This window comes from Bubalus kerabau, chromosome 20, assembly GCF_029407905.1.
Source record: "Bubalus kerabau isolate K-KA32 ecotype Philippines breed swamp buffalo chromosome 20, PCC_UOA_SB_1v2, whole genome shotgun sequence".
Classification (NCBI taxonomy): Eukaryota; Metazoa; Chordata; class Mammalia; order Artiodactyla; family Bovidae; genus Bubalus; species Bubalus kerabau.
The window spans coordinates 19,384,193-19,403,335 of record NC_073643.1 but is presented as its reverse complement, the minus strand read 5'-3'; the positions used below and the strand labels follow the sequence as shown (position 1 = coordinate 19,403,335).

The 19,143-nt window shown below is 42.2% G+C and overlaps 1 protein-coding gene across 3 annotated transcripts in view; it reads right to left on the bottom strand.

Moving 5' to 3' along the window:
- Positions 1-978: 978 nt before the first annotated feature.
- Positions 979-19,143, bottom strand: part of RAD18 (RAD18 E3 ubiquitin protein ligase) — a 110,827-nt gene continuing 92,662 nt past the window's right edge. For 2 of the 3 annotated variants that reach the window (XM_055557126.1, XM_055557129.1), the window contains 2 exons: positions 18,709-18,771; positions 979-1,855 (listed from right to left, as the gene is read on the bottom strand). In XM_055557126.1, coding sequence (XP_055413101.1) covers positions 1,753-1,855; positions 18,709-18,771 — 166 coding nt within the window. In that variant the 3' untranslated portion in view covers positions 979-1,752. The remainder of the gene's footprint in view (positions 1,856-18,708; positions 18,772-19,143) is intronic. The other variant, XM_055557127.1, reaches the window with a different exon arrangement.

Sequence of the window (19,143 nt, the reverse complement as noted above, 5' to 3'; positions counted from 1 at the left end):
CCTCTTCCCTCCATGACAAGCCTCAGAAGCCTAGGTGTTAATAACTCACCACCTGAGCCCTCAAGAAGGTGGGTGGCAGCTTCAGATCCTCCTCAGCACAGTGCATCAAATAACTTGCTGGCAAACGCTCACAGGGCAGGAACCAACCACTTCAGTCCTGTGATGAAGCAGGATTCTCCGAGGACAGGAAAGGAAATCGCATGCCTCTCCTTCCCCATGAGCCAGTCATCTGGCGTGTAGTGCTGGCTGCCAAGCCAAGATTACAGGGAAGGCCACCGGCCCCCATTACATACGGTGGAGCACATCTGCCAGCCTGACCATTGCTGCCTGGGAGAGGGTGGGGTGGAGCAACCTGAGATAGAGGCGGGGATGGAGTATTGCCCCCAACATGCTGAGCAGAGTGGAGAGCCCATGGTACCTGCAGGAGATGTGGAGTAGCATACGAGAGAAGCTGTGGCATTCTGACTTCTTGAAGTTGGAGCAGGCTGACACACTTACCCACGTGGCTGCCTGGAATCCTTTCCAGGCAAGAGCCCTGCCTCATGGGTAAGCAGAGAAGAAATCGTGCAACACCAGGCCATCTGGGAGCTGATGGGAGAGCACTTTCCCCCGTAGTCCTTCCTAATTTTAGGTGCTGTTTTATACAGCAGGGTTCTGGCCACCTCCTCCTTCTAGGAGCCCAGTGGGAGCAGAGGTGGCTGCCCTGAGATGATGGAGCATTTGGCCCAGAGCAGGTCCTCCACCCCTGAACCAACACCAGGGTCTTCCTGGACTCTGGTGAAGTGACACTGCTGTCATCAGGACACAGACAGCCCCAGAGCTCCTGGCACCCATGACAGGCGACTGGCTCTGAAATGCCAAAACAGGCATTAGGAATTCTGGAAGTAACTGGGAACTGTGGGACATTCTGCACAGAGAAAACAATTTCTGATCAACACCTTCCAGTGATATGTAGCTTGTACTCAACTATTCACAGCAGACGGTTTCAAGGACTTTATTTTAAATTGATATAGAGTTTGTTCAGATACAAAGGCCATTTATTGCATTCTCTCCATTTCATAGCTGGAATTCAAAGTGTTAAGATTCGATTTACTCAAGTGAAAAAAAAAAAATCAAGAAATCATCTGTAAGAGCTATTTCTGAAGAATATGCCCAGTATTTTATTGTTCTGTGCCTTTAGGTTACAGTACCAATGTCCTGCTTCCAGTGAAGTATGAGACATGGGTCTAACTAAGGACCACATGAAACTTGGGCAACAAGCACTCCTGTAACAGCTGTGACATGGGTGCTGGCCTCCAGGCCTTGTCAGTTAGGACACCTTGCTTGCCTTTCCAGAAACACAGTGGCTCTGGACATCTCAACTGGTCCCTGTGGTAGAGGGATTGAAGGATCCTTTTCTGAACTTGGCTTCTCCATGAAAGAGACAGGAGAATGGCTTAAATATCAGAATGGCTTAAATATTAATATATCCTGAAACTTAGAAACAAAAACAAACAAGTCTGTGTCTTCTGCAAAGCTGGTGAATATGTGGATACCAGTGTTTTTAGAGTGAGATGTTTTAGGGGCAATGGGTAACTGACTAAGTGAGGATGCTGTGTAAAATTTTTTCTTTTCCTGGAAAGGCAGAAAAGACTGAAAATCAGTTAAATGTAACACTTAGAATGTACACTGGGAAATTTATGAATATGAAATCTACATGGCAACAGAACACCCTCTTCTGATGACTGTACTGGCAAAGTTAGCAAACCCACGCTAATTTCTGTTTCGCTTATTTCTTGGCTCCAGCTCAGCACTTTCAGCTGACCTTGTGCGACGATTCTGTCCAGGACTTATTTCTCTGTCTTGAAAATCATTTCTGAAAATGGAAAAAAGAAAATGCCAGCTTAGAAAATGATGATCATTATTACTCTACAGCAGTTTCTGGTTTATAAGTGCTTTCCCATGTGTTTTTATGTAATCCTCCAAATAGCTTTCCACTCCAATGACAAGTCTACTATGATAATTATTACTACTTTTATTATTATTCCCACTTTACAACTGAGAAAACAGTGACTTAGCAAAGATCAGAGATCCTAAATGATAGTTAAGAACTGAATCTCCTTCTCCTCAATCAGAAGTTTTTTGCTTCTGCTTCACACGCAGAAAGCTGCAAAAAAAGTGCTTCCATCGCAACAAGATGAAGCCAGAGGGTCTTAACAAAATCATAACTTATCTCAATCCTGTCAGAGAGCTGAGGTTGTAAGGGGACCAAGAAAACAAGTCCCCTCCCAACAGAGATGGGCCATGCGCATCCCCTCACTTTGGGCAGAGCGCTGGGGGAAAGAGGTGGCTGCCATTCAAGTAGGTAGGAAGACAAAAGCAAACTTTCTCTGGATTCTGGAGCATATGCAGAGACCAAACTACATGGAGAAGAACAGGCTCCCAGACTACATGGAAAGAGAGAGAAGTCCAGACATCTCAGTGGAACATGGGCTCCATCTGCCCTACCAGTGGGCTATGTGCCACATAAATGACCACCCACAGCCTGAGGCCAGCCCAGACTGAAGAATAAGAAGCAAATAAAATGGCTGTGGTTTAAGCTTCTAAGTTTCAGGGTGATTTGTTACATGGCAATTAAAAAACTAAATAGAACTATTTTTGTTCCATTCATTCTGCTTATCTACTACTACATAACAACCATTCTCAGGAAACAGCACAATTGTTTATTTGGTCATGATTCTAGATCTGGGCAGGGCTCAGAACAGACAGCTGAACTGAGTTTGGAGGATTCACTTCAAGGCAGGCTCACTCGTCCGGTGGCAAGCTGGTGCTGGCTGCTGACTTGAAAATTGGCTGGTGAGGGGGCTGCCCCTCCCCATTCTCCTCCAATTGTCTTTTCCCCATGCCAAGGGTGGGCTTCTCACAGCGGAAGCGCTGGGTCCAAGGGGAAGAATCCGAAAAGCAAGCATTCTGAAAGGACAAGCCCCATTGTGCAAACACTAACCAAGCTTCTCATATCACATGACCAACTCCAGAATCAATGTGGGCCTCGAGAGTGTGAGTACTGAGAGGGTGTGATTCACTGCACCCACCAAATTAACCCTAGCCCTGGGTGTATTCAGTTGGAAAAATCCATCAAGCTGTACACTTAAGATGTGTTCACATTAATAATAGTTCTTAATAAATAACAATTAATAAAGTCCCCTCCTCCAAAAAGAGACAGCCAAATTATCGAGTCTCCCCTAGAAAATATGTTAGGATCATTAGTGTACTGCAATTGACTTCTCATGGGGTTAGGATGAAATGCAGATTACCAATAGAGAAAATGATTCTTCCTTTTCTGATTTTATAATATTAGAAAAAGCTATTTCCTAAAAAAAGATTTTTAAGGCACTAAAAGATAAAGCACAAGAGATAAAGAGTTAAAAAAAGATTTGTAGTGGCAATCCTTATCCACCAGGGAGTGTGTTCAGATCCAAAGAATGCTGACTGGCATATTCAATCACTCATATGCCTACTGAGTGCCCACCATGAGACTCCCCTCCGCCAAGCACTGTGCAAGGTGCGGGGCCTAATGAACATCCTCTCTAGGAAGCGAGTCGGGGTTTAAGTGCAGACAGTGCTGCAAGATCAGGGGAGCAGTCAGGGGCTTCTGAGCAGAGCCGTCAAGGAAGGAACCACAACTCCTGTCTGGATGAAGAAAGCAGAAAAGGCAACCAAGGTGGAAGCAACAGCAGTATAAGGCAGTATGACTCTGAAGCAAAGATGAGTAGCTCAGCTTGGCTGTAACAAGGAAAGAAGGGTGGGGAAGGACAGTCCAGGAGCCAGTGGGCAGGCTGGGGCCGTAGCTCACAAGTCCCCACAGGACTTCAAACTACCACAGAGAACACGATGTCTTTCAGGTCTCACTGGCAGAATGAAGCATCTGACTAGAGGCAGAGAGACAGCCAGCCAGCCAGACGGCTGTGGCAGGAAGCCAGAGAGAAAACAAGGTCTTATGCAGACTGGCACAGAGGGGCTGACAGATAGTTCAGGGGTCGTCCACAGCCCTCCTCCTCAATGAGGGGCCCCAGAAGCAGCATCAGCAACCCCGGGGAGTGTTAAAATGCAAACTCCTGCACCCCAGCCCAAATCTCCAAAATCTCAATCTTGGGGTTCAGTGGAGCCCAATAATCTATTTTAACAAGTCCTCCAAGTGATGGTGATGTACATTTAAGTCTGAGGACAACTTATCCATAGGGTTTTGCAATCAACTGCATCTGAGACGTAAGAGAGAGTGAGAAGTTGACAATGATTCTTCGGTTTCTGGCTGGAGCAGTGGGGAAGACTGTTGACGCCACTGCTCATTGAGGGAGGAGACAGTGGAGGGGGAGCAGGTCTGAGAGAAGGGGCTCAGACTCCTGGAGGCAGAAACATTTCCTTCACAGTTTCATGTGGAAACTGAAAGCTGGAAACATGAAACGTGAAATGATTTACCTGGACCGTTTTTCTTCCTATTTTCATCCTCTACAATGTAAATATATCCTGTAGCTCAAATTGGTAAGATGAACCAATAATCACAGATATAAGAAGCTGAGACCAACCTACAGAAAGCAGGATTTTGTTTTGGGTGGGGTTTTGTTTTTTGTTGCTTATGAAAATACTGCTTTATATGGGGCACTGTGTTACTAAAAGAACCTCTCAATCATTTATGGAATTAGGAGAATGTATTGGGACTGAAATAGCATGTTCTAGGACTAATATCTCAAATATGTCACTTGCGGTACCACAAAATACCTATAAGCTTTGTTGTTATTGTTCAGTCACTGTTGTATCCAACTCTTTGTGACCCCATGAACACGCCAGGCTTCCCTGTCCGTCATCATCTCCTGGAGCTTGCTCAAATTCATGTCCATTGAGTCAGTAATGCCATCCAACCATCTCATATTCTGTTGCCTCTTTCTCCTCTTGCCCTCAGTCTTTCCCAGCATCAGGGTATTTTCCAACGACTCGGCTCTTTGCATCAGGTAGCCAAAGTACTGGAGTTTCAGCATCAGCCCTTCCAATGAGTTTCAGGGCTGATCTCCTTTAGGATTGACTGGTTTGATCTCCTTGCTGTCCAAGGGACTATTAAGAATCTTCTCCAGCACCAGTTTGAAAGTGTCAATTCTCCGGCAGTAAGCCTTCTTTATGGTCCAACTCTCACATCCGTACATGACCACCGGAAAAACCATAGCTTTGACTATACGGACCTTAGCAAAGTGATGTACAGTGATTTGAACATTTTTTGTCATTGCCTTTGGGATTAGAATGAAAACTGAACTTTTCCAGTCCTGTGGCCACTACTGAATTTTCCAAATTTGCTGGGATATGGAGTACAGCACTTTAACAGCATCCTGTTTTAGGATTTGAAATAGCTCAGCTGGAATTCCATCACCTCCACTAGCTTTGTTCATAGTGATGCTTCCTAAGGCCCCTTTGACTTCACACTCCAGGATGTCTGGCTCTAGGTGGGTGACCACACCATTGTGGTTGTCTGGGTCATTAATACCTGTTTTGTACAGTTCTTCTTTGTATTCTTGCCACCTCTTCTTAATCTCTCCTGAATCTCATGAACAGTATGAAAAGGCCAATAAGCTTAAGATGCATATTTGCAGAGCTATTATTTTGTTGAGACGTAAAGCCGTGAGGTCCTTTCCTGATTCTGTTTCTTTTTTTTATTCTGATTTTTATTTTTTTATATAAATTTATTTTAATTGGAGGCTAATTACTTTACAATATTGTATTGGTTGTGCCATACATCAACATGAATCCACCAAAGGTATACATGTGTTCCCCATATTGAACCCCCCTCTGATCTCCCTCCCCATACCATCCCTCTGGGTCATCCCAGTGCACCAGCCCTGAGCATCCTGTATCATGCATGAACCTAGACTGGCGATTCATTTCACATATGATATTATACACATTTCAATGTCATTCTCCCAAATCATCCCACCCTCGCCCTCTCCCACAGAGTCCAAAAGACTGTTCTATACATCTGTGTCTCTTTTGCTGTCTCGCATACAGGGTTATCGTTACCATCTTTCTAAATTCCATATATATGCGTTAGTATACTGTATTGGTGTTTTTCTTTCTGGCTTACTTCACTCTGTACAATAGGCTCCAGTTTCATCCACCTCATTAGAACTGATTCAAATGTATTCTTTTTAATGGCTGAGTAATACTCCATTGTGTATATGTACCACAGCTTTCTTATCCATTCGTCTGCTCATGGACATCTAGGTTGCTTCCATGTCCTGGCTATTATAAACAGTGCTGAGATGAACATTGGGGTACACGTGTCTCTTTCAATTCTGGTTTCCTCAGTGTGTATGCCCAGCAGTGGGATTGCTGGGTCATAAGGCAGTTCTATTTCCAGTTTTTTAAGGAATCTCCACACTGTTCTCCATAGTGGCTGTACTAGTTTGCATTCCCACCAACAGTGTGGGAGGGTTGCCTTTTCTCCACACCCTCTCCAGCATTTATTGCTTGAAGACTTTTGGATAGCAGCCATTCTGACTGGCATGAAATGGTACCTCATTGTGGTTTTGACTTGCATTTCTCTGATAATGAGTGATGTTGAGCATCTTCTCATGTGTTTGTTAGCCATCTGTATGTCTTCTTTGGAGAAATGTCTGCTTAGTCCTTTGGCCCATTTTTGGATTGGGTCGCTAATTTTTCTGGAATTGAGCTGCATGAGTTGCTTGTATATTTTTGAGATTAATTCTTTGTCAGTTGCTTCAACCCACTCCAGTGTTCTTGCCTGGAGAATCCCAGGGACAGGGGAGCCTGGTGGGCTGCCGTCTGTGGGGTTGCACAGAGTCAGACATGACTGAAGCGACTTTGCAGCAGCAACAGCAGCAGTTGCTTCATTTGCTATTATTTTCTTCCATTCTAAAGGCTGTCTTTTAATCTTGCTTATAGTTTCCTTTGTTGTGCAGAAGCTTTTAAGTTTAATTAGGTCCCATTTGTTTATTTTTGCTTTTATTTCCAATATTCTGGGAGCAGGCAGAGGAGCCTGCTGTGATTTATGTCGGAGAGTGTTTTGCCTATGTTCTCCTCTAGGAGTTTTATAGTTTCTGGTCTTACGTTTAGATCTTTAATCCATTTTGAGTTTATTTTTGTGTATGGTGTTAGAAAGTGTTCTAGTTTCATTCTTTTACAAGTGGTTGACCAGTTTTCCCACACCACTTGTTAAAGAGATTGTCTTTTCTCCATTGTATATTCTTGCCTCCTTTGTCAAAGATAAGGTGTCCATAGGTGCGTGGATTTATCTCTGGGCTTTCTATTTTGTTCCACTGATCTATATTTCTGTCTTTGTGCCAGTACCATACTGTCTTGATGACTGTGGCTTTGTAGTAGAGCCTGAAGTCAGGCAGGTTGATTCCTCCAGTTCCATTCCTCTTTCTCAAGATTGCTTTGGCTATTCGAGGTTTTTTGTATTTGCATACAAATTGTGAAATTATTTGTTCTAGCTCTGTGAAGAATACCGTTGGTAGCTTGATAGGGATGGCAATGGCACCCCACTCCAGTACTCTTGCTTGGAAAATCCCATGGACGGAGGAGCCTTGTGGGCGGCAGTCCATGTGATTCTGAAGAGTCAGACATTACTGAGCAACTTCACTTTCACTTTTCACTCATGCATTGGAGAAGGAAATGGCAACCCACTCCAGTGTTCTTGCCTGGAGAATCCCAGAGGCAGAAGAGCCTGGTAGGCTGCCATCTCTGGGGTCGCACAGAGTCGGACACGACTGAAGCAGCTTAGCAGCAGCAGCAGCACTAAAACTATAGATTGCTTTGGGTAGTATGCTCATTTTCACTATATTGATTCTTCTGATCCATGAACACAGTATATTTCTCCATCTATTAGTGTCCTCATTGATTTCTTTCACCAGTGTTTTTTTAGTTTTCTATATATAGGTCTTTTGTTTCTTTAGGCAAATATATTCCTAAGTATTTTATTCTTTTTGGTGAATGGAATTGTTTCCTTAATTTCTCTATTTTCTCATTATTAGTGTATAGGAATGCAAGGGATTTCTGTGTGTTGATTTTATATCCTGCAACTTTACTATATCCATTGATTAGCTCTAGTAATTTTCTGGTGGAGTCTTTAGGGTTTTCTATGTAGAGGATCATGTCATCTGCAAACAGTGAGAGTTTTACTTCTTCTTTTCCAATTTGGATTCCTTTTCTTTCTTTTTCTCCTCTGACTGCTGTGGCCAAAACTTCCAAAACTACGTTGAATAGTAGTGGTGAAGGTGGGCACCCTTGTCTTGTTCCTGACTTTAGGGGAAATGCTTTCAATTTTTCACCATTGAGGATAATGTTTGCTGTGCGTTTATCATATATAGCTTTTATTATGTTGAGGTATATTCCTTCTATTCCTGCTTTCTGGAGAGTTTTTATCATAAATGGATGTTGAATTTTGTCAAAGGCTTTCTCTGCATCTATTGAGATAATCATATGGCTTTTATTTTTGTTAATGTGGTGTATTACACTGATTGATTTGCGGATAGTGAAGAATCCTTGCATCCCTGGGATAAAGCCCACTTGGTCATGATGTATGATCTTTTTAATGTGTTGTTGGATTCTGATTGCTAGAATTTTGTTAAGGATTTCTGCATCCATGTTCATTAGTGATATTGGCCTGTAGTTTTCTTTTTTTGCGGTGTCTTTGTCAGGTTTTGGTATTAGGGTGATGGCGGCCTCATAGAATGAGTTTGGAAGTTTACCTTCCTCTGTAATTTTCTGGAATAGTTTGAGTAGGATAGGTGTTAGCTCGTCTCTAAATTTTTGGTAGAATTCAGCTGTGAAGCCATCTGGACCTGGGCTTTTGTTTACTGGAAGATTTCTGATTACAGTTTCAATTTCCGTGCTTGTGATGGGTCTGTTAAGATTTTCTATTTCTTCCTGGTTGAGTTTTGGAAAGTTGCACTTTTCTAAGAATTTGTCCATTTCTTCCAAGTTGTCCATTTTATTGGCATATAATTGCTGATAGTAGTCTCTTTATGATCCTTTGTATTTCTGTGTTGTCTGTTGTGATCTCTCCATTTTCATTTCTAATTTTGTTGATTTGATTTTTTCTCCCTTTGTTTCTTGATGAGTCTAGCTAATGGTTTGTCAATTTTATTTATCCTCTCAAAGAACCAGCTTTTGGCTTTGTTGACTTTTGCTATGGTCTCCTTTGTTTCTTTTTGCATTTATTTCTGCTCTAATTTTTAAGAGTTCTTTACTTCTACTAACCCTGGGGTTTTCATTTCTTCCTTTTCTAGTTGCTTTAGGTGTAGATTTAGGTTATTTATTTGACTTTTTTCTTGTTTCTTGAGGTATGCCTGTATTGCTATGAACCTTCCCCTTAGGACTGCTTTTACAGTGTCCCACAGGTTTTGGGTTGTTGTGTTTTCATTTTCATTCATTTCTATGCATATTTTGATTTCTTCTGTAATTTGTTGGTTATTCAGCAGTGTGTTGTTCAGCCTCCAGATGTTGGAAATTTTAATAGTTTTTCTCCCATAAATGAGATCTCATCTTACTGCATTGTGATCAGAAAAGATGCCTGGAATGATTTCAATTTTTTTGAATTTACCAAGTCTAGATTTATGGCCCAGGATGTGATCTATCCTGGAGAAGGTTCCGTATGCGCTTGAGAAAAAGGTGTAATTCATTGTTTTGGGGTGAAATGTCCTATTGATATCAATTAGGTCTAACTGGTCTATTGTATCATTTAAAGTTTGTGTTTCCTTGTTAAATTTTCTGTTTAGTTGATCTATCCATAGGTGTGAGTGGGGTATTAAAGTCTCCCACTATTATTGTGTTATTGTTAATTTCCCCTTTCATACTTGTTAGCATTTGCCTTACATATTGTGGTGCTCCTATGTTGGGTGCATATATAATTATAATTGTTATATCTTCTTCTTGGATTGAGCCTTTGATCATTATGTAATGTCCTTCTTTGTCTCTTTTCACAGACTTTGTTTTAAAGTCTATTTTATCTGATATGAGTATTGCTACTCCTGCTTTCTTTTGGTCTCTATTTGCGTGGAATATCTTTTTCCAGCCCTTCACTTTCAGTCTGTATGTGCCCCTTGTTTTGAGGTGGGTCTCTTGTAGACAACATATATAGGGGTCTTGTTTTTGTACCCATTCAGCCAGTCTTTGTCTTTTGGTTGGGCATTCAACCCATTTATATTTAAGGTAATTATTGATAAGTATGATCTCATTGCCATTTACTTTATTGTTTTGGGTTCGAGTTTATACACCTTTTTTTGTGTTTCCTGTCTAGAGAAGATCCTTTAGCATTTGTTGGAGAGCTGGTTTGGTGGTGCTGAATTCTCTCAGCTTTTGCTTGTCTGTAAAGCTTTTGATTTCTCCTTCATATTTGAATGAGATCCTTGCTGGGTACAGTAATCTGGGCTGTAGGTTATTTTCTTTCATCACTTTAAGTATGCCCTGCCATTCCCTTCTGGCCTGAAGAGTTTCTATTGAAAGATCAGCTGTTATCCTTATGGGAATCCCCTTGTGTGTTATTTGTTGTTTTTCCCTTGCTGCTTTTAATATTTGTTCTTTGTGTTTGATCTTTGTTAATTTGATTACTATGTGTCTTGGGGTGTTTCGCCTTGGATTTATCCTGTTTGGGACTCTCTGGGTTTCTTGGACTTGGGTGATTATTTCCTTCCCCATTTTAGGGAAGTTTTCAACTATTATCTCCTCAAGTATTTTCTCATGGTCTTTCTTTTTGTCTTCTTCTTCTGGGACTCCGATGATTTGAATGTTGGGGCGTTTAACATTGTCCCAGAGGTCTCTGAGATTGTCCTCATTTTGTTTTTCTTTTTTCCTCTCTGATTCATTTATTTCTACCATTCTATCTTCTACCTCACTAATCCTATCTTCTGCCTCACTAATCCTATCTTATTCTACTATTTGTTCCCTCCAGAGTGTTTTTGATCTCATTTATTGCATTATTCATTATATATTGACTCTTTTTTATTTTTTCTAGGTCCTTGTTAAACCCTTCTTGCATCTTCTCAATCCTTGTCTCTAGGCTATTTATCTGTGATTCCGTTTTGTTTTCAAGATTTTGGATCATTTTCACTATCATTATTTGGAATTCTTTATCAGGTAGATTCCCTATCTCTTCCTCTTTTGTTTGGTTTGGTGGGCATTTATCCTGTTCCTTTACCTGCTGGGTATTCCTCTGTCTCTTCATTTTGTTTATATTACTGTGTTTGGGGTGGCCTTTCTATATTCTGGCAGTTTGTGGAGTTCTCTTTATTGTGGAGTTTCCTTGCTGTGGGTGGGGTTGTACGGGTGGCTTGTCAAGGTTTCCTGGTTAGGGAAGCTTATGTCGGTGTTCTGGTGGGTGGAGCTGAATTTCTTCTCTCTGGAGTGAAATGAAGTGTCCAGTAGTGAGTTATGAGATGTCAATCGGTTTGGAGTGACTTTGGGCAGCCTGTATATTGAAGCTCAGGGTTGTGTTCCTGTGTTGCTGGAGAATTTGTGTGGTATATCTTGCTCTGGAACTTGTTGGCCCTTGGGTGGTGCTTGGTTTCAGTGTATGTATGGAGGTGTTTCATGAGCTCCTGTCGATTCATGTTCCCTGGAGTTAGGAGTTCTCTGATGTTCTCAGGATTTGGACTTAAGCCTCCTGCTTCTGGTTTTCAGTCTTATTTTTACAGTAGCCTCAAGACTTCTCCATCTATACAGCACTGTTGATAAAACATCTACGTTATCACGATGGTGTGATCACTGACCTAGAGCCAGACATCCTGGAATGTGAAGTCAAGTGGGCCTTAGAAAACATCACTATGAACAAAGCTAGTGGAGGTGATGGAATTCCAGTTGAGCTATTTCAAATCCTGAAAGATGATGCTATGAAAGTACTGCACTCAATATGCCAGCAAATTTGGAAAACTCAGCAGTGGCCACAGGACTGGAAAAGGTCAGTTTTCATTCCAATCCCAAAGAAAGGCAATGCCAAAGAATGCTCAAACTACCGCACAATTGCATTTATCTCACAGGCTAGTAAAGTAATGCTCAAAATTCTCCAAGCCAGGCTTCAGCAATATGTGAACCATGAACTTCCTGATGTTCAAGTTGGTTTTATTTTTTTTTTAATTTTATTTTATTTTTAAACTTTACAATATTGTATTGGTTTTGCCAAATATCAAAATGAATCTGCCACAGGTATACATGTGTTCCCTATCCTGAACCCTCCTCCCTCCCCCCTCCCCATACCATCCCTCTGGGTCGTCCCAGTGCACCAGCCCCAAGCATCCAGTATCGTGCATCAAACCTGGACTGGCGACTCGTTTCATACATGATAGTATACATGTTTCAGTTGGTTTTAGAAAAGGCAGCGGAACCAGAGATCAAATCACCAACATCCGCTGGATCATGGAAAAAGCAAGAGAGTTCCAGAAAAACATCTATTTCTGCTTTATTGACTATGCCAAAGCCTTTGACTGTGTGGATCACAATAAACTGTGGAAAATTCTGAAAGACATGGGAATACCAGACCACCTGATCTGCCTCTTGAGAAATTTGTATGCAGGTCAGGAAGCAGCAGTTAGAACTGGACATGGAACAACAGACTGGTTCCAAATAGGAAAAGGAGCACATCAAGGCTGTATATTGTCACCCTGCTTTTATTTAACTTATATGCAGAGTACATCATGAGAAACACTGGACTGGAAGAAACACAAGCTGGAATCAAGATTGCCGGGAGAAATATCAATAACCTCAGATATGCAGATGACACCACCCTTATGGCAGAAAGTGAAGAGGAACTAAAAAACCTCTTGATGAAAGTGAAAGTGGAGAGTGAAAAAGTTGGCTTAAAGCTCAACATTCAGAAAATGAAGATCATGGCATCCGGTCCCATCACTTCATGGGAAATAGATGGGGAAACAGTGTCAGACTTTATTTTTCTGGGCTCCAAAATCACTACAGATGGTGACTGCAGCCATGAAATTAAAAGACGCTTACTCCTTGGAAGGAAAGTTATGACCAACCTAGATAGCATATTCAAAAGCAGAGACATTACTTTGCTAACAAAGGTCCATCTGGTCAAGGCTATGGTTTTTCCTGTGGTCATGTATGGATGTGAGAGTTGGACTGTGAAGAAGGCTGAGCGCAGAAGAATTGATGCTTTTGAACTGTGGTGTTGGAGAAGACTCTTGAGAGTCCCTTGGACTGCAAGGAGATCCAACCGGTCCATTCTGAAGGAGATCAGCCCTGGGATTTCTTTGGAAGGAATGATGCTAAAGCTGAAACTCCAGTACTTTGGCCACCCCATGTGAAGAGTTGACTCATTGGAAAAGACTCTGATGCTGGGAGGGATTGGGGGCAGGAGGAGAAGGGGATTACAGAGGATGAGATGGCTGGATGGCATCACTGACTCGATGGACGTCAGTCTGGGTGAACTCCGGGAGTTGGTGATGGACAGGGAGGCCTGGCGTGCTGTGATTCATGGGGTCGCAAGAGTCAGACACGACTGAGCAACTGAACTGAACTGAACTGAACTGAAAGATGAAAAGTTTCTCCATGGTGAGGGACACCCAGAGAGGTTCACAGAATTACATGGAGAAGAGAAGAGGGAGGAGGGGGATAGAGGTGACCCAAGTTAGATGAGGTGGAATCAAAAGAGGAGAAAGCAAGCTAGCCAGTAATCACTTCCTTATGTGCACTCCACAGTCTGGATCACTCAGAGATGTTCACGGAGTTACATAGAGAAGAGAAGAGGGAGGAGTAAACAGAGGTGGCCAGGAGGATAAAGGGGGGAATCAAAAGGAGAGAGACAGATCCAGCCAGTAATCAGTTCCCTAAGTGTTCTCCACAGCCCGGAACACACAGAGATTCACAGAATTGGGTAGAGAAGAGAAGGGGAGGGAGGAGATAGAGGCGACCTGGTGGAGAAAAAGGAGAGTCCAAAGGGGGAGAGAGCAGTCAAGACAGTAATCTCACTCACAAGTTAAAATGGGTACTGAAGATTGGGTTCTTAAATGTACAAAATTGATAACAACTACCAAAAAGCAAAGATTAAAAATCTAGAGTAGAGGTTGGATTTTCAAAAATACAATATTAAAGAAAAAAAAGTCATAAAAATTATAATATATATATATATGAAGTTTGCTTTAAAAAATAGGGTCTTTTTTTGTTGCAAAGTAATAGTAGGTTATAAAAATGAAAATTAAAGGAGTAATAGAGGGCTTAAAATTTTTTTTTAATTTAAAAAAATAAAGAATGATAGTAAAAATAGTAAAAATATATCTAGGACTTTCTCTGGTGATGTTGTGGGCAGTGTGGGGTCAGTTCATTTTCAGATAGTTCCTTGATCCGGCTTATATTTCTCAAGATCTATAGGTCCCTTCCTATGTAGTCGGTACTAACTACAGGGTTTTAATCTATTGCACCTGTCACTTCCAGGGCGGTTCCTTCTGTTTTAGCTTCTGTTTGCTGGTCTCTTCAGTGTCTTAATTTCCACCCTGACACAAGGGGGCGGTGGTGGACCCTTTTTTAGGCTCACTTGTTCAGTCGTGCTATGGGGAGGGAGGGACGCTGCAAACAAATAACACTGGAGTGTGTTCGCAGTGTCTCGGTCACACTGGGTTTGCCCCAACTCACAGTGTGTGTGCTTTCCCTGTCAACACTGCTTAGGCTCTAGGTTGCTCTGTTGAGAACTGTCCGAAGGCGGCCCTGGGTTGTATGGACTTCCCAGGTCTAAGCCGCTCAGGTTCAGGTACTCAGGTAGTCCTCAGAGGCGCAGACTCAGTTGGGCCTGCGTTTTGTGCCCTTCCCAGGTCCAAGCAGCTCAGGTGACCAGGTGTTTGGCGAGCGCGGTTGCTGTGACTTACCGCCTCTCCTGTCCCTGCTGCTCAGTTTTCTGGGTGTACAACCGGCGCACCTTCTCAGGCGGATGTTGGCTGTCCAGAATCCCAAGAAGTCTTAGCAACGAAGCCTGCTTGCAGTTTGGTAGATAATGCCTCTCTGGGGCCGCGATTGCCCCTTTCCGGCTCTGGCTGCCTGTCACCAGAAGGGGTTGGTCTGCAGCCTGCTAGCTCTGCTCAGTTGTTGTTCTGTGAGTGGGCCCGACGGTGTCTTAGGTTAGGGCTTTTCACATAGCTCTGCTCAGTCATTGTTCTGTGAGTGGGCCTGGCGGTGTCTTAGGTTAGGGCTTTTCACGTGGTAGCTATCCCACAGTCTGGTTTGCTAGCCCAAGTTAGTTCCCTCAGATTGCCTTCAGGCCCAGTCCTTACTCTAAGCAATGCAGCCCATGCCTCCCTGCCCAGCCCCTGCTTGCTAGTGGCGGATGCAGACATCTGCACTGCTTCTCCGCTGGGGGAGTTACCATTGGGCACGTAATCTGTGGGTTTTAATTATTCATTTTTCCTCCTGGTTATGTTGCCCTCTGAGGTTCCAAGGCTCACCACAGACTCAGCAGTGAGAGTGTTTCCTGGTGTTTAGAAACGTCTCTCTTTTTAAAGACTCCCTTCCCAGGACGGAGCTCTGTCCCTACCTCTTTTGTCTCTCTTTTTGTCTTTTATATTTTTTCCTACCTCCTTTCGAAGACAATGGGCTGCTTTTCTGAGTGCCTGATGTCCTCTGCCGGCATTCTGAAGTTGTTTTGTGGAATTTACTCAGCGTTCAAATGTTCTTTTGATGAATTTGTGGGGGAGAAAGTGATCTCCCTGTCCTATTCCTCCACCATCTTAGAACTGCCTCCCTGATTCTGTTTCTAAAGCTGCACTGTGGCATAAGCTGGTTCAAACGGCTCCATATCCAGCTGAAACCAGGAAGCCTGGATTCTTACCCCAACAGCGTCACTAACTAGCTGTGAACCTTAACCTTGTCAACTTACCTCTCTGGAGCTCAGTGTCCTTCCCTATAAAATGAAGGGACTGGACTAGACGAGCACTCACATCCTTCCAGATTTAACAGTGACTATCTGTGAGGATCAGCGATGGGATTTGTTTTCTAAGTGCTTTCTCATCGTAATGACTTTAAGAGGTTGGTCATCGTTGACAAAAATGGGCTTGGACTCAGGAATTCTGGGTTTAAGCTTGTCACAGCCATTGATGTGAGGGTTTAGTTTAGCTTGAACAGGGTGATTCATGGCACAAGAGGAAGTAGTTAGCTAATGAGTGGTCTCTTCTCCCAGAATTCAAAGTTCAGAAATGCTCAGGTGAAAATAAGGCAGCCACAATCTCAAACATTCATAAGACACTAGTGTCTGAGCCACCAAATACCTTTTCCATTCTCCCAGTGATTCAGCTATAATACTACAAAATGTCAGCATAGTAAGCCTCATTCTTGGGACAGACAATTTAGCTTGATGGTCAAAAGAGTTGAATTTTGACATATTAGATTGAAATCTCAGTTCTACCACTTATCACTAATTATTAACTGACCTTAGGGTAGAGATTTACCTCTTTCAGCCCCAGAGAGGCTTTCAGAAACATGAAGACATCAAGAGCATCAGATTCTGCTGAGAAGTCAAAGGAGATGTGGCCTAACAAGTTGTTCTTTGGACTTGGCCACCTGGGTTTGATCCCTGGGCTGGGAAGATCCCCTGGGAGGAAGGCATGGCAAGCCACTCCAGTATTCTTGCCTGGAGAATCCCAGAGACAGAGGAGCCTGGCAGGCTACAGTCCATGGGGTCTTAAAGAGTAGGACACAACCAGGTGACTAAGCACAGCACAGTATAACATGGTCTTCAATGACTTCAGTAAAGGCTATTTCAGAAGAACTGTTAGGCCTGGCTGAGGATGCTGACGAGTAAGCGAGAGATGAGGAATGCAAAGTGCAAGTAGAGGCTGCCTACTGAGAAAGGCAGGAGAGACACAAGAGCAGTTGCAGGAGGAAACTGAGTGAGAGGGGAGGCTAAGTGTTTAGTTGGTTGGTTTCAAGTTGGGAACGATTCAGGCTTGCTGAAAACCCAATGAGAGGACTTCCCTGCTGGAGCAGTGGATAAGAATCCACCTGCCGTGTTGACGGCCTGAGGGCTGAGTTTTTTCACTCCTCTTATTTTGGCTGTTGCTACTCTATAGCCAATGGGATTTGTGGGCTGGACCAGTGGTGACAGGGTTAGAAAAGGAAATGCAGGAATCTGGCTCTCAGAGACAAGGTTTGTAAACTTGCAACAATTTCAAGATTTCCTAGAATAAAATAATTCCCAACTGATTTTGAAATTGGATTTTTGTGTAGATCAAGATTAGGACAAGAATAGGTGTGCCTCTTCAGATACATTTGTGTAATTTAAAGAGTGTCATCAAGCTTTTGGTCTCTCAGTAGCACGTAATTATCCATAGTAGCAGTGTCCTTCCTGAAATCAATATGTTTAAGATCTTTTAGGTGTGTAAACAGTACAGAAGCATTGGTCTTATGTATCTTAAGTACAAATTGTACTTTTTTTGCACATTGGATTAATGTTATTTCCATCAGCAAAAGTCTGTTTTTAACCAATATTAAAAGATTGTTAGACCAAATGTTTATATTCTTGAAATATATTTCATCATTGGTTACAGTTTTAAGTGGAAGATGACTGCCTTTTCATAGCCATAAAGTGAATTATAAATGCTATTCCAATTCCAACATTTCTTCAGGAATATATTGAAATACCAACAATAGTTTCAATTAGGTTCTGTAATAAAATATCAGTTCTTTTAGAATGTTAAAAAAAAGAAAAGAAAAAAATCTGCCTGCCAATGCAGGGGATACAGGTTCAATCCCTGGTCTGGGAAGATTCCCATATGCTGTGGAGGAATGAAGCCTGTGTGCCTAGTGACTGTGCTCTGCAACAAGAGAAGCCACCACAATGAGAAGCTCAAGCACTGCAATGAAGAGGAGCCCCTGCTTGCTGCAACTAGAGAAAGCTCACACACAGCAATGAAGACCCAGTGCAGCCAAAAATATATAAAATTAAAAAATAAAAACAAAAAACAGTGAGAGAGAGAAAGAGAGAGAAAGAGGAGAAGCAGAAGTATTTCCACAAGAGCAGAGAGAAGAGGTAATGTTCCTGATAAGAGGGCAGGAATGAGGTAGGAAAAACTGGACTCTAAAACCCTCTATTATAAAAGGAAGGAACTATAAAAGGAGGAATAAAATATGTATAAAACCAGGCAGATTTATACATTCGATGTAGGAAGGGTGAGGATTCCCACACAACAGCTTCTATTTTCTCTACAAAAGAAGAGACAAGGTCTTCAGCTAGGCTCGAGCCACTGAGAACTGAGAAGGGTACAAATAATCTCTGTGAAGAACAAGACAAAGAAATAACCACAGAAACAGTAAAAGTGCTAGGCAGTTGTGAGGGCCCACTTGAGGTGTGTGATCTTCCTGAAACTGCAGTGAAACAAATCTGCCTGGATGAACTAGAATCTTATGACTAGTAGGATTTAGGGAAGGATTATAAGTTTTCTAAAGACTCTAAGCCAGTGCTTAAGGCCTGACTGTTAAATCCCGACTATAAGTTGCCCACTGGAACAATTTATCTTTAGAAGAAAAACTTCTGACAAGTAACCAGAGTTATTAAGCTAGAAGCAGAAATATACAGAAACAAGTAGTGAACCAGAAATCTTTATCTTGAGATGCATGAATTATTACTTTCTTAAGTCAGTAAGCACAAATATTCTTTGGTTTGCAAATCAATTGTATAGAACCATAATTTATCAGGTTAAAGTACATGACTATTTAGTGATGACAAGAACTCACTTATGTGATGCTTCCCAGGCTTCTTCTTCTTCTAGAAGATCTCTTATGATGTCTGAACTGGAACTAAAAGGATATGTAAGTCAATACTGCCTGATAATAAAAAGACTGTGCTTCCATTTATATAAAATTCTAAAAAATGCAACCTAATCTAAGGCGACAGAAAGCAAATCAGCAGACCAGTGGTTTCTGCGGGGATGGGCAAGGAGGGACTACAAAACGGCACGAGAAAACTTTGAAAATGATGGACAGGTCATCATCATCTTCCTTGAGTAGATGACATCACAGTACATATGTGACAAACTCATCAAATTGTGTGCTTTAAATATTTGCAGTTTAAAATGTCTACTGACAGAAGAATGTATAAAGAAGATGTGGTACATATATACAATGAAATATTACTTAGCTACTAAAAAGAATGAAACCATGCCATTTGTA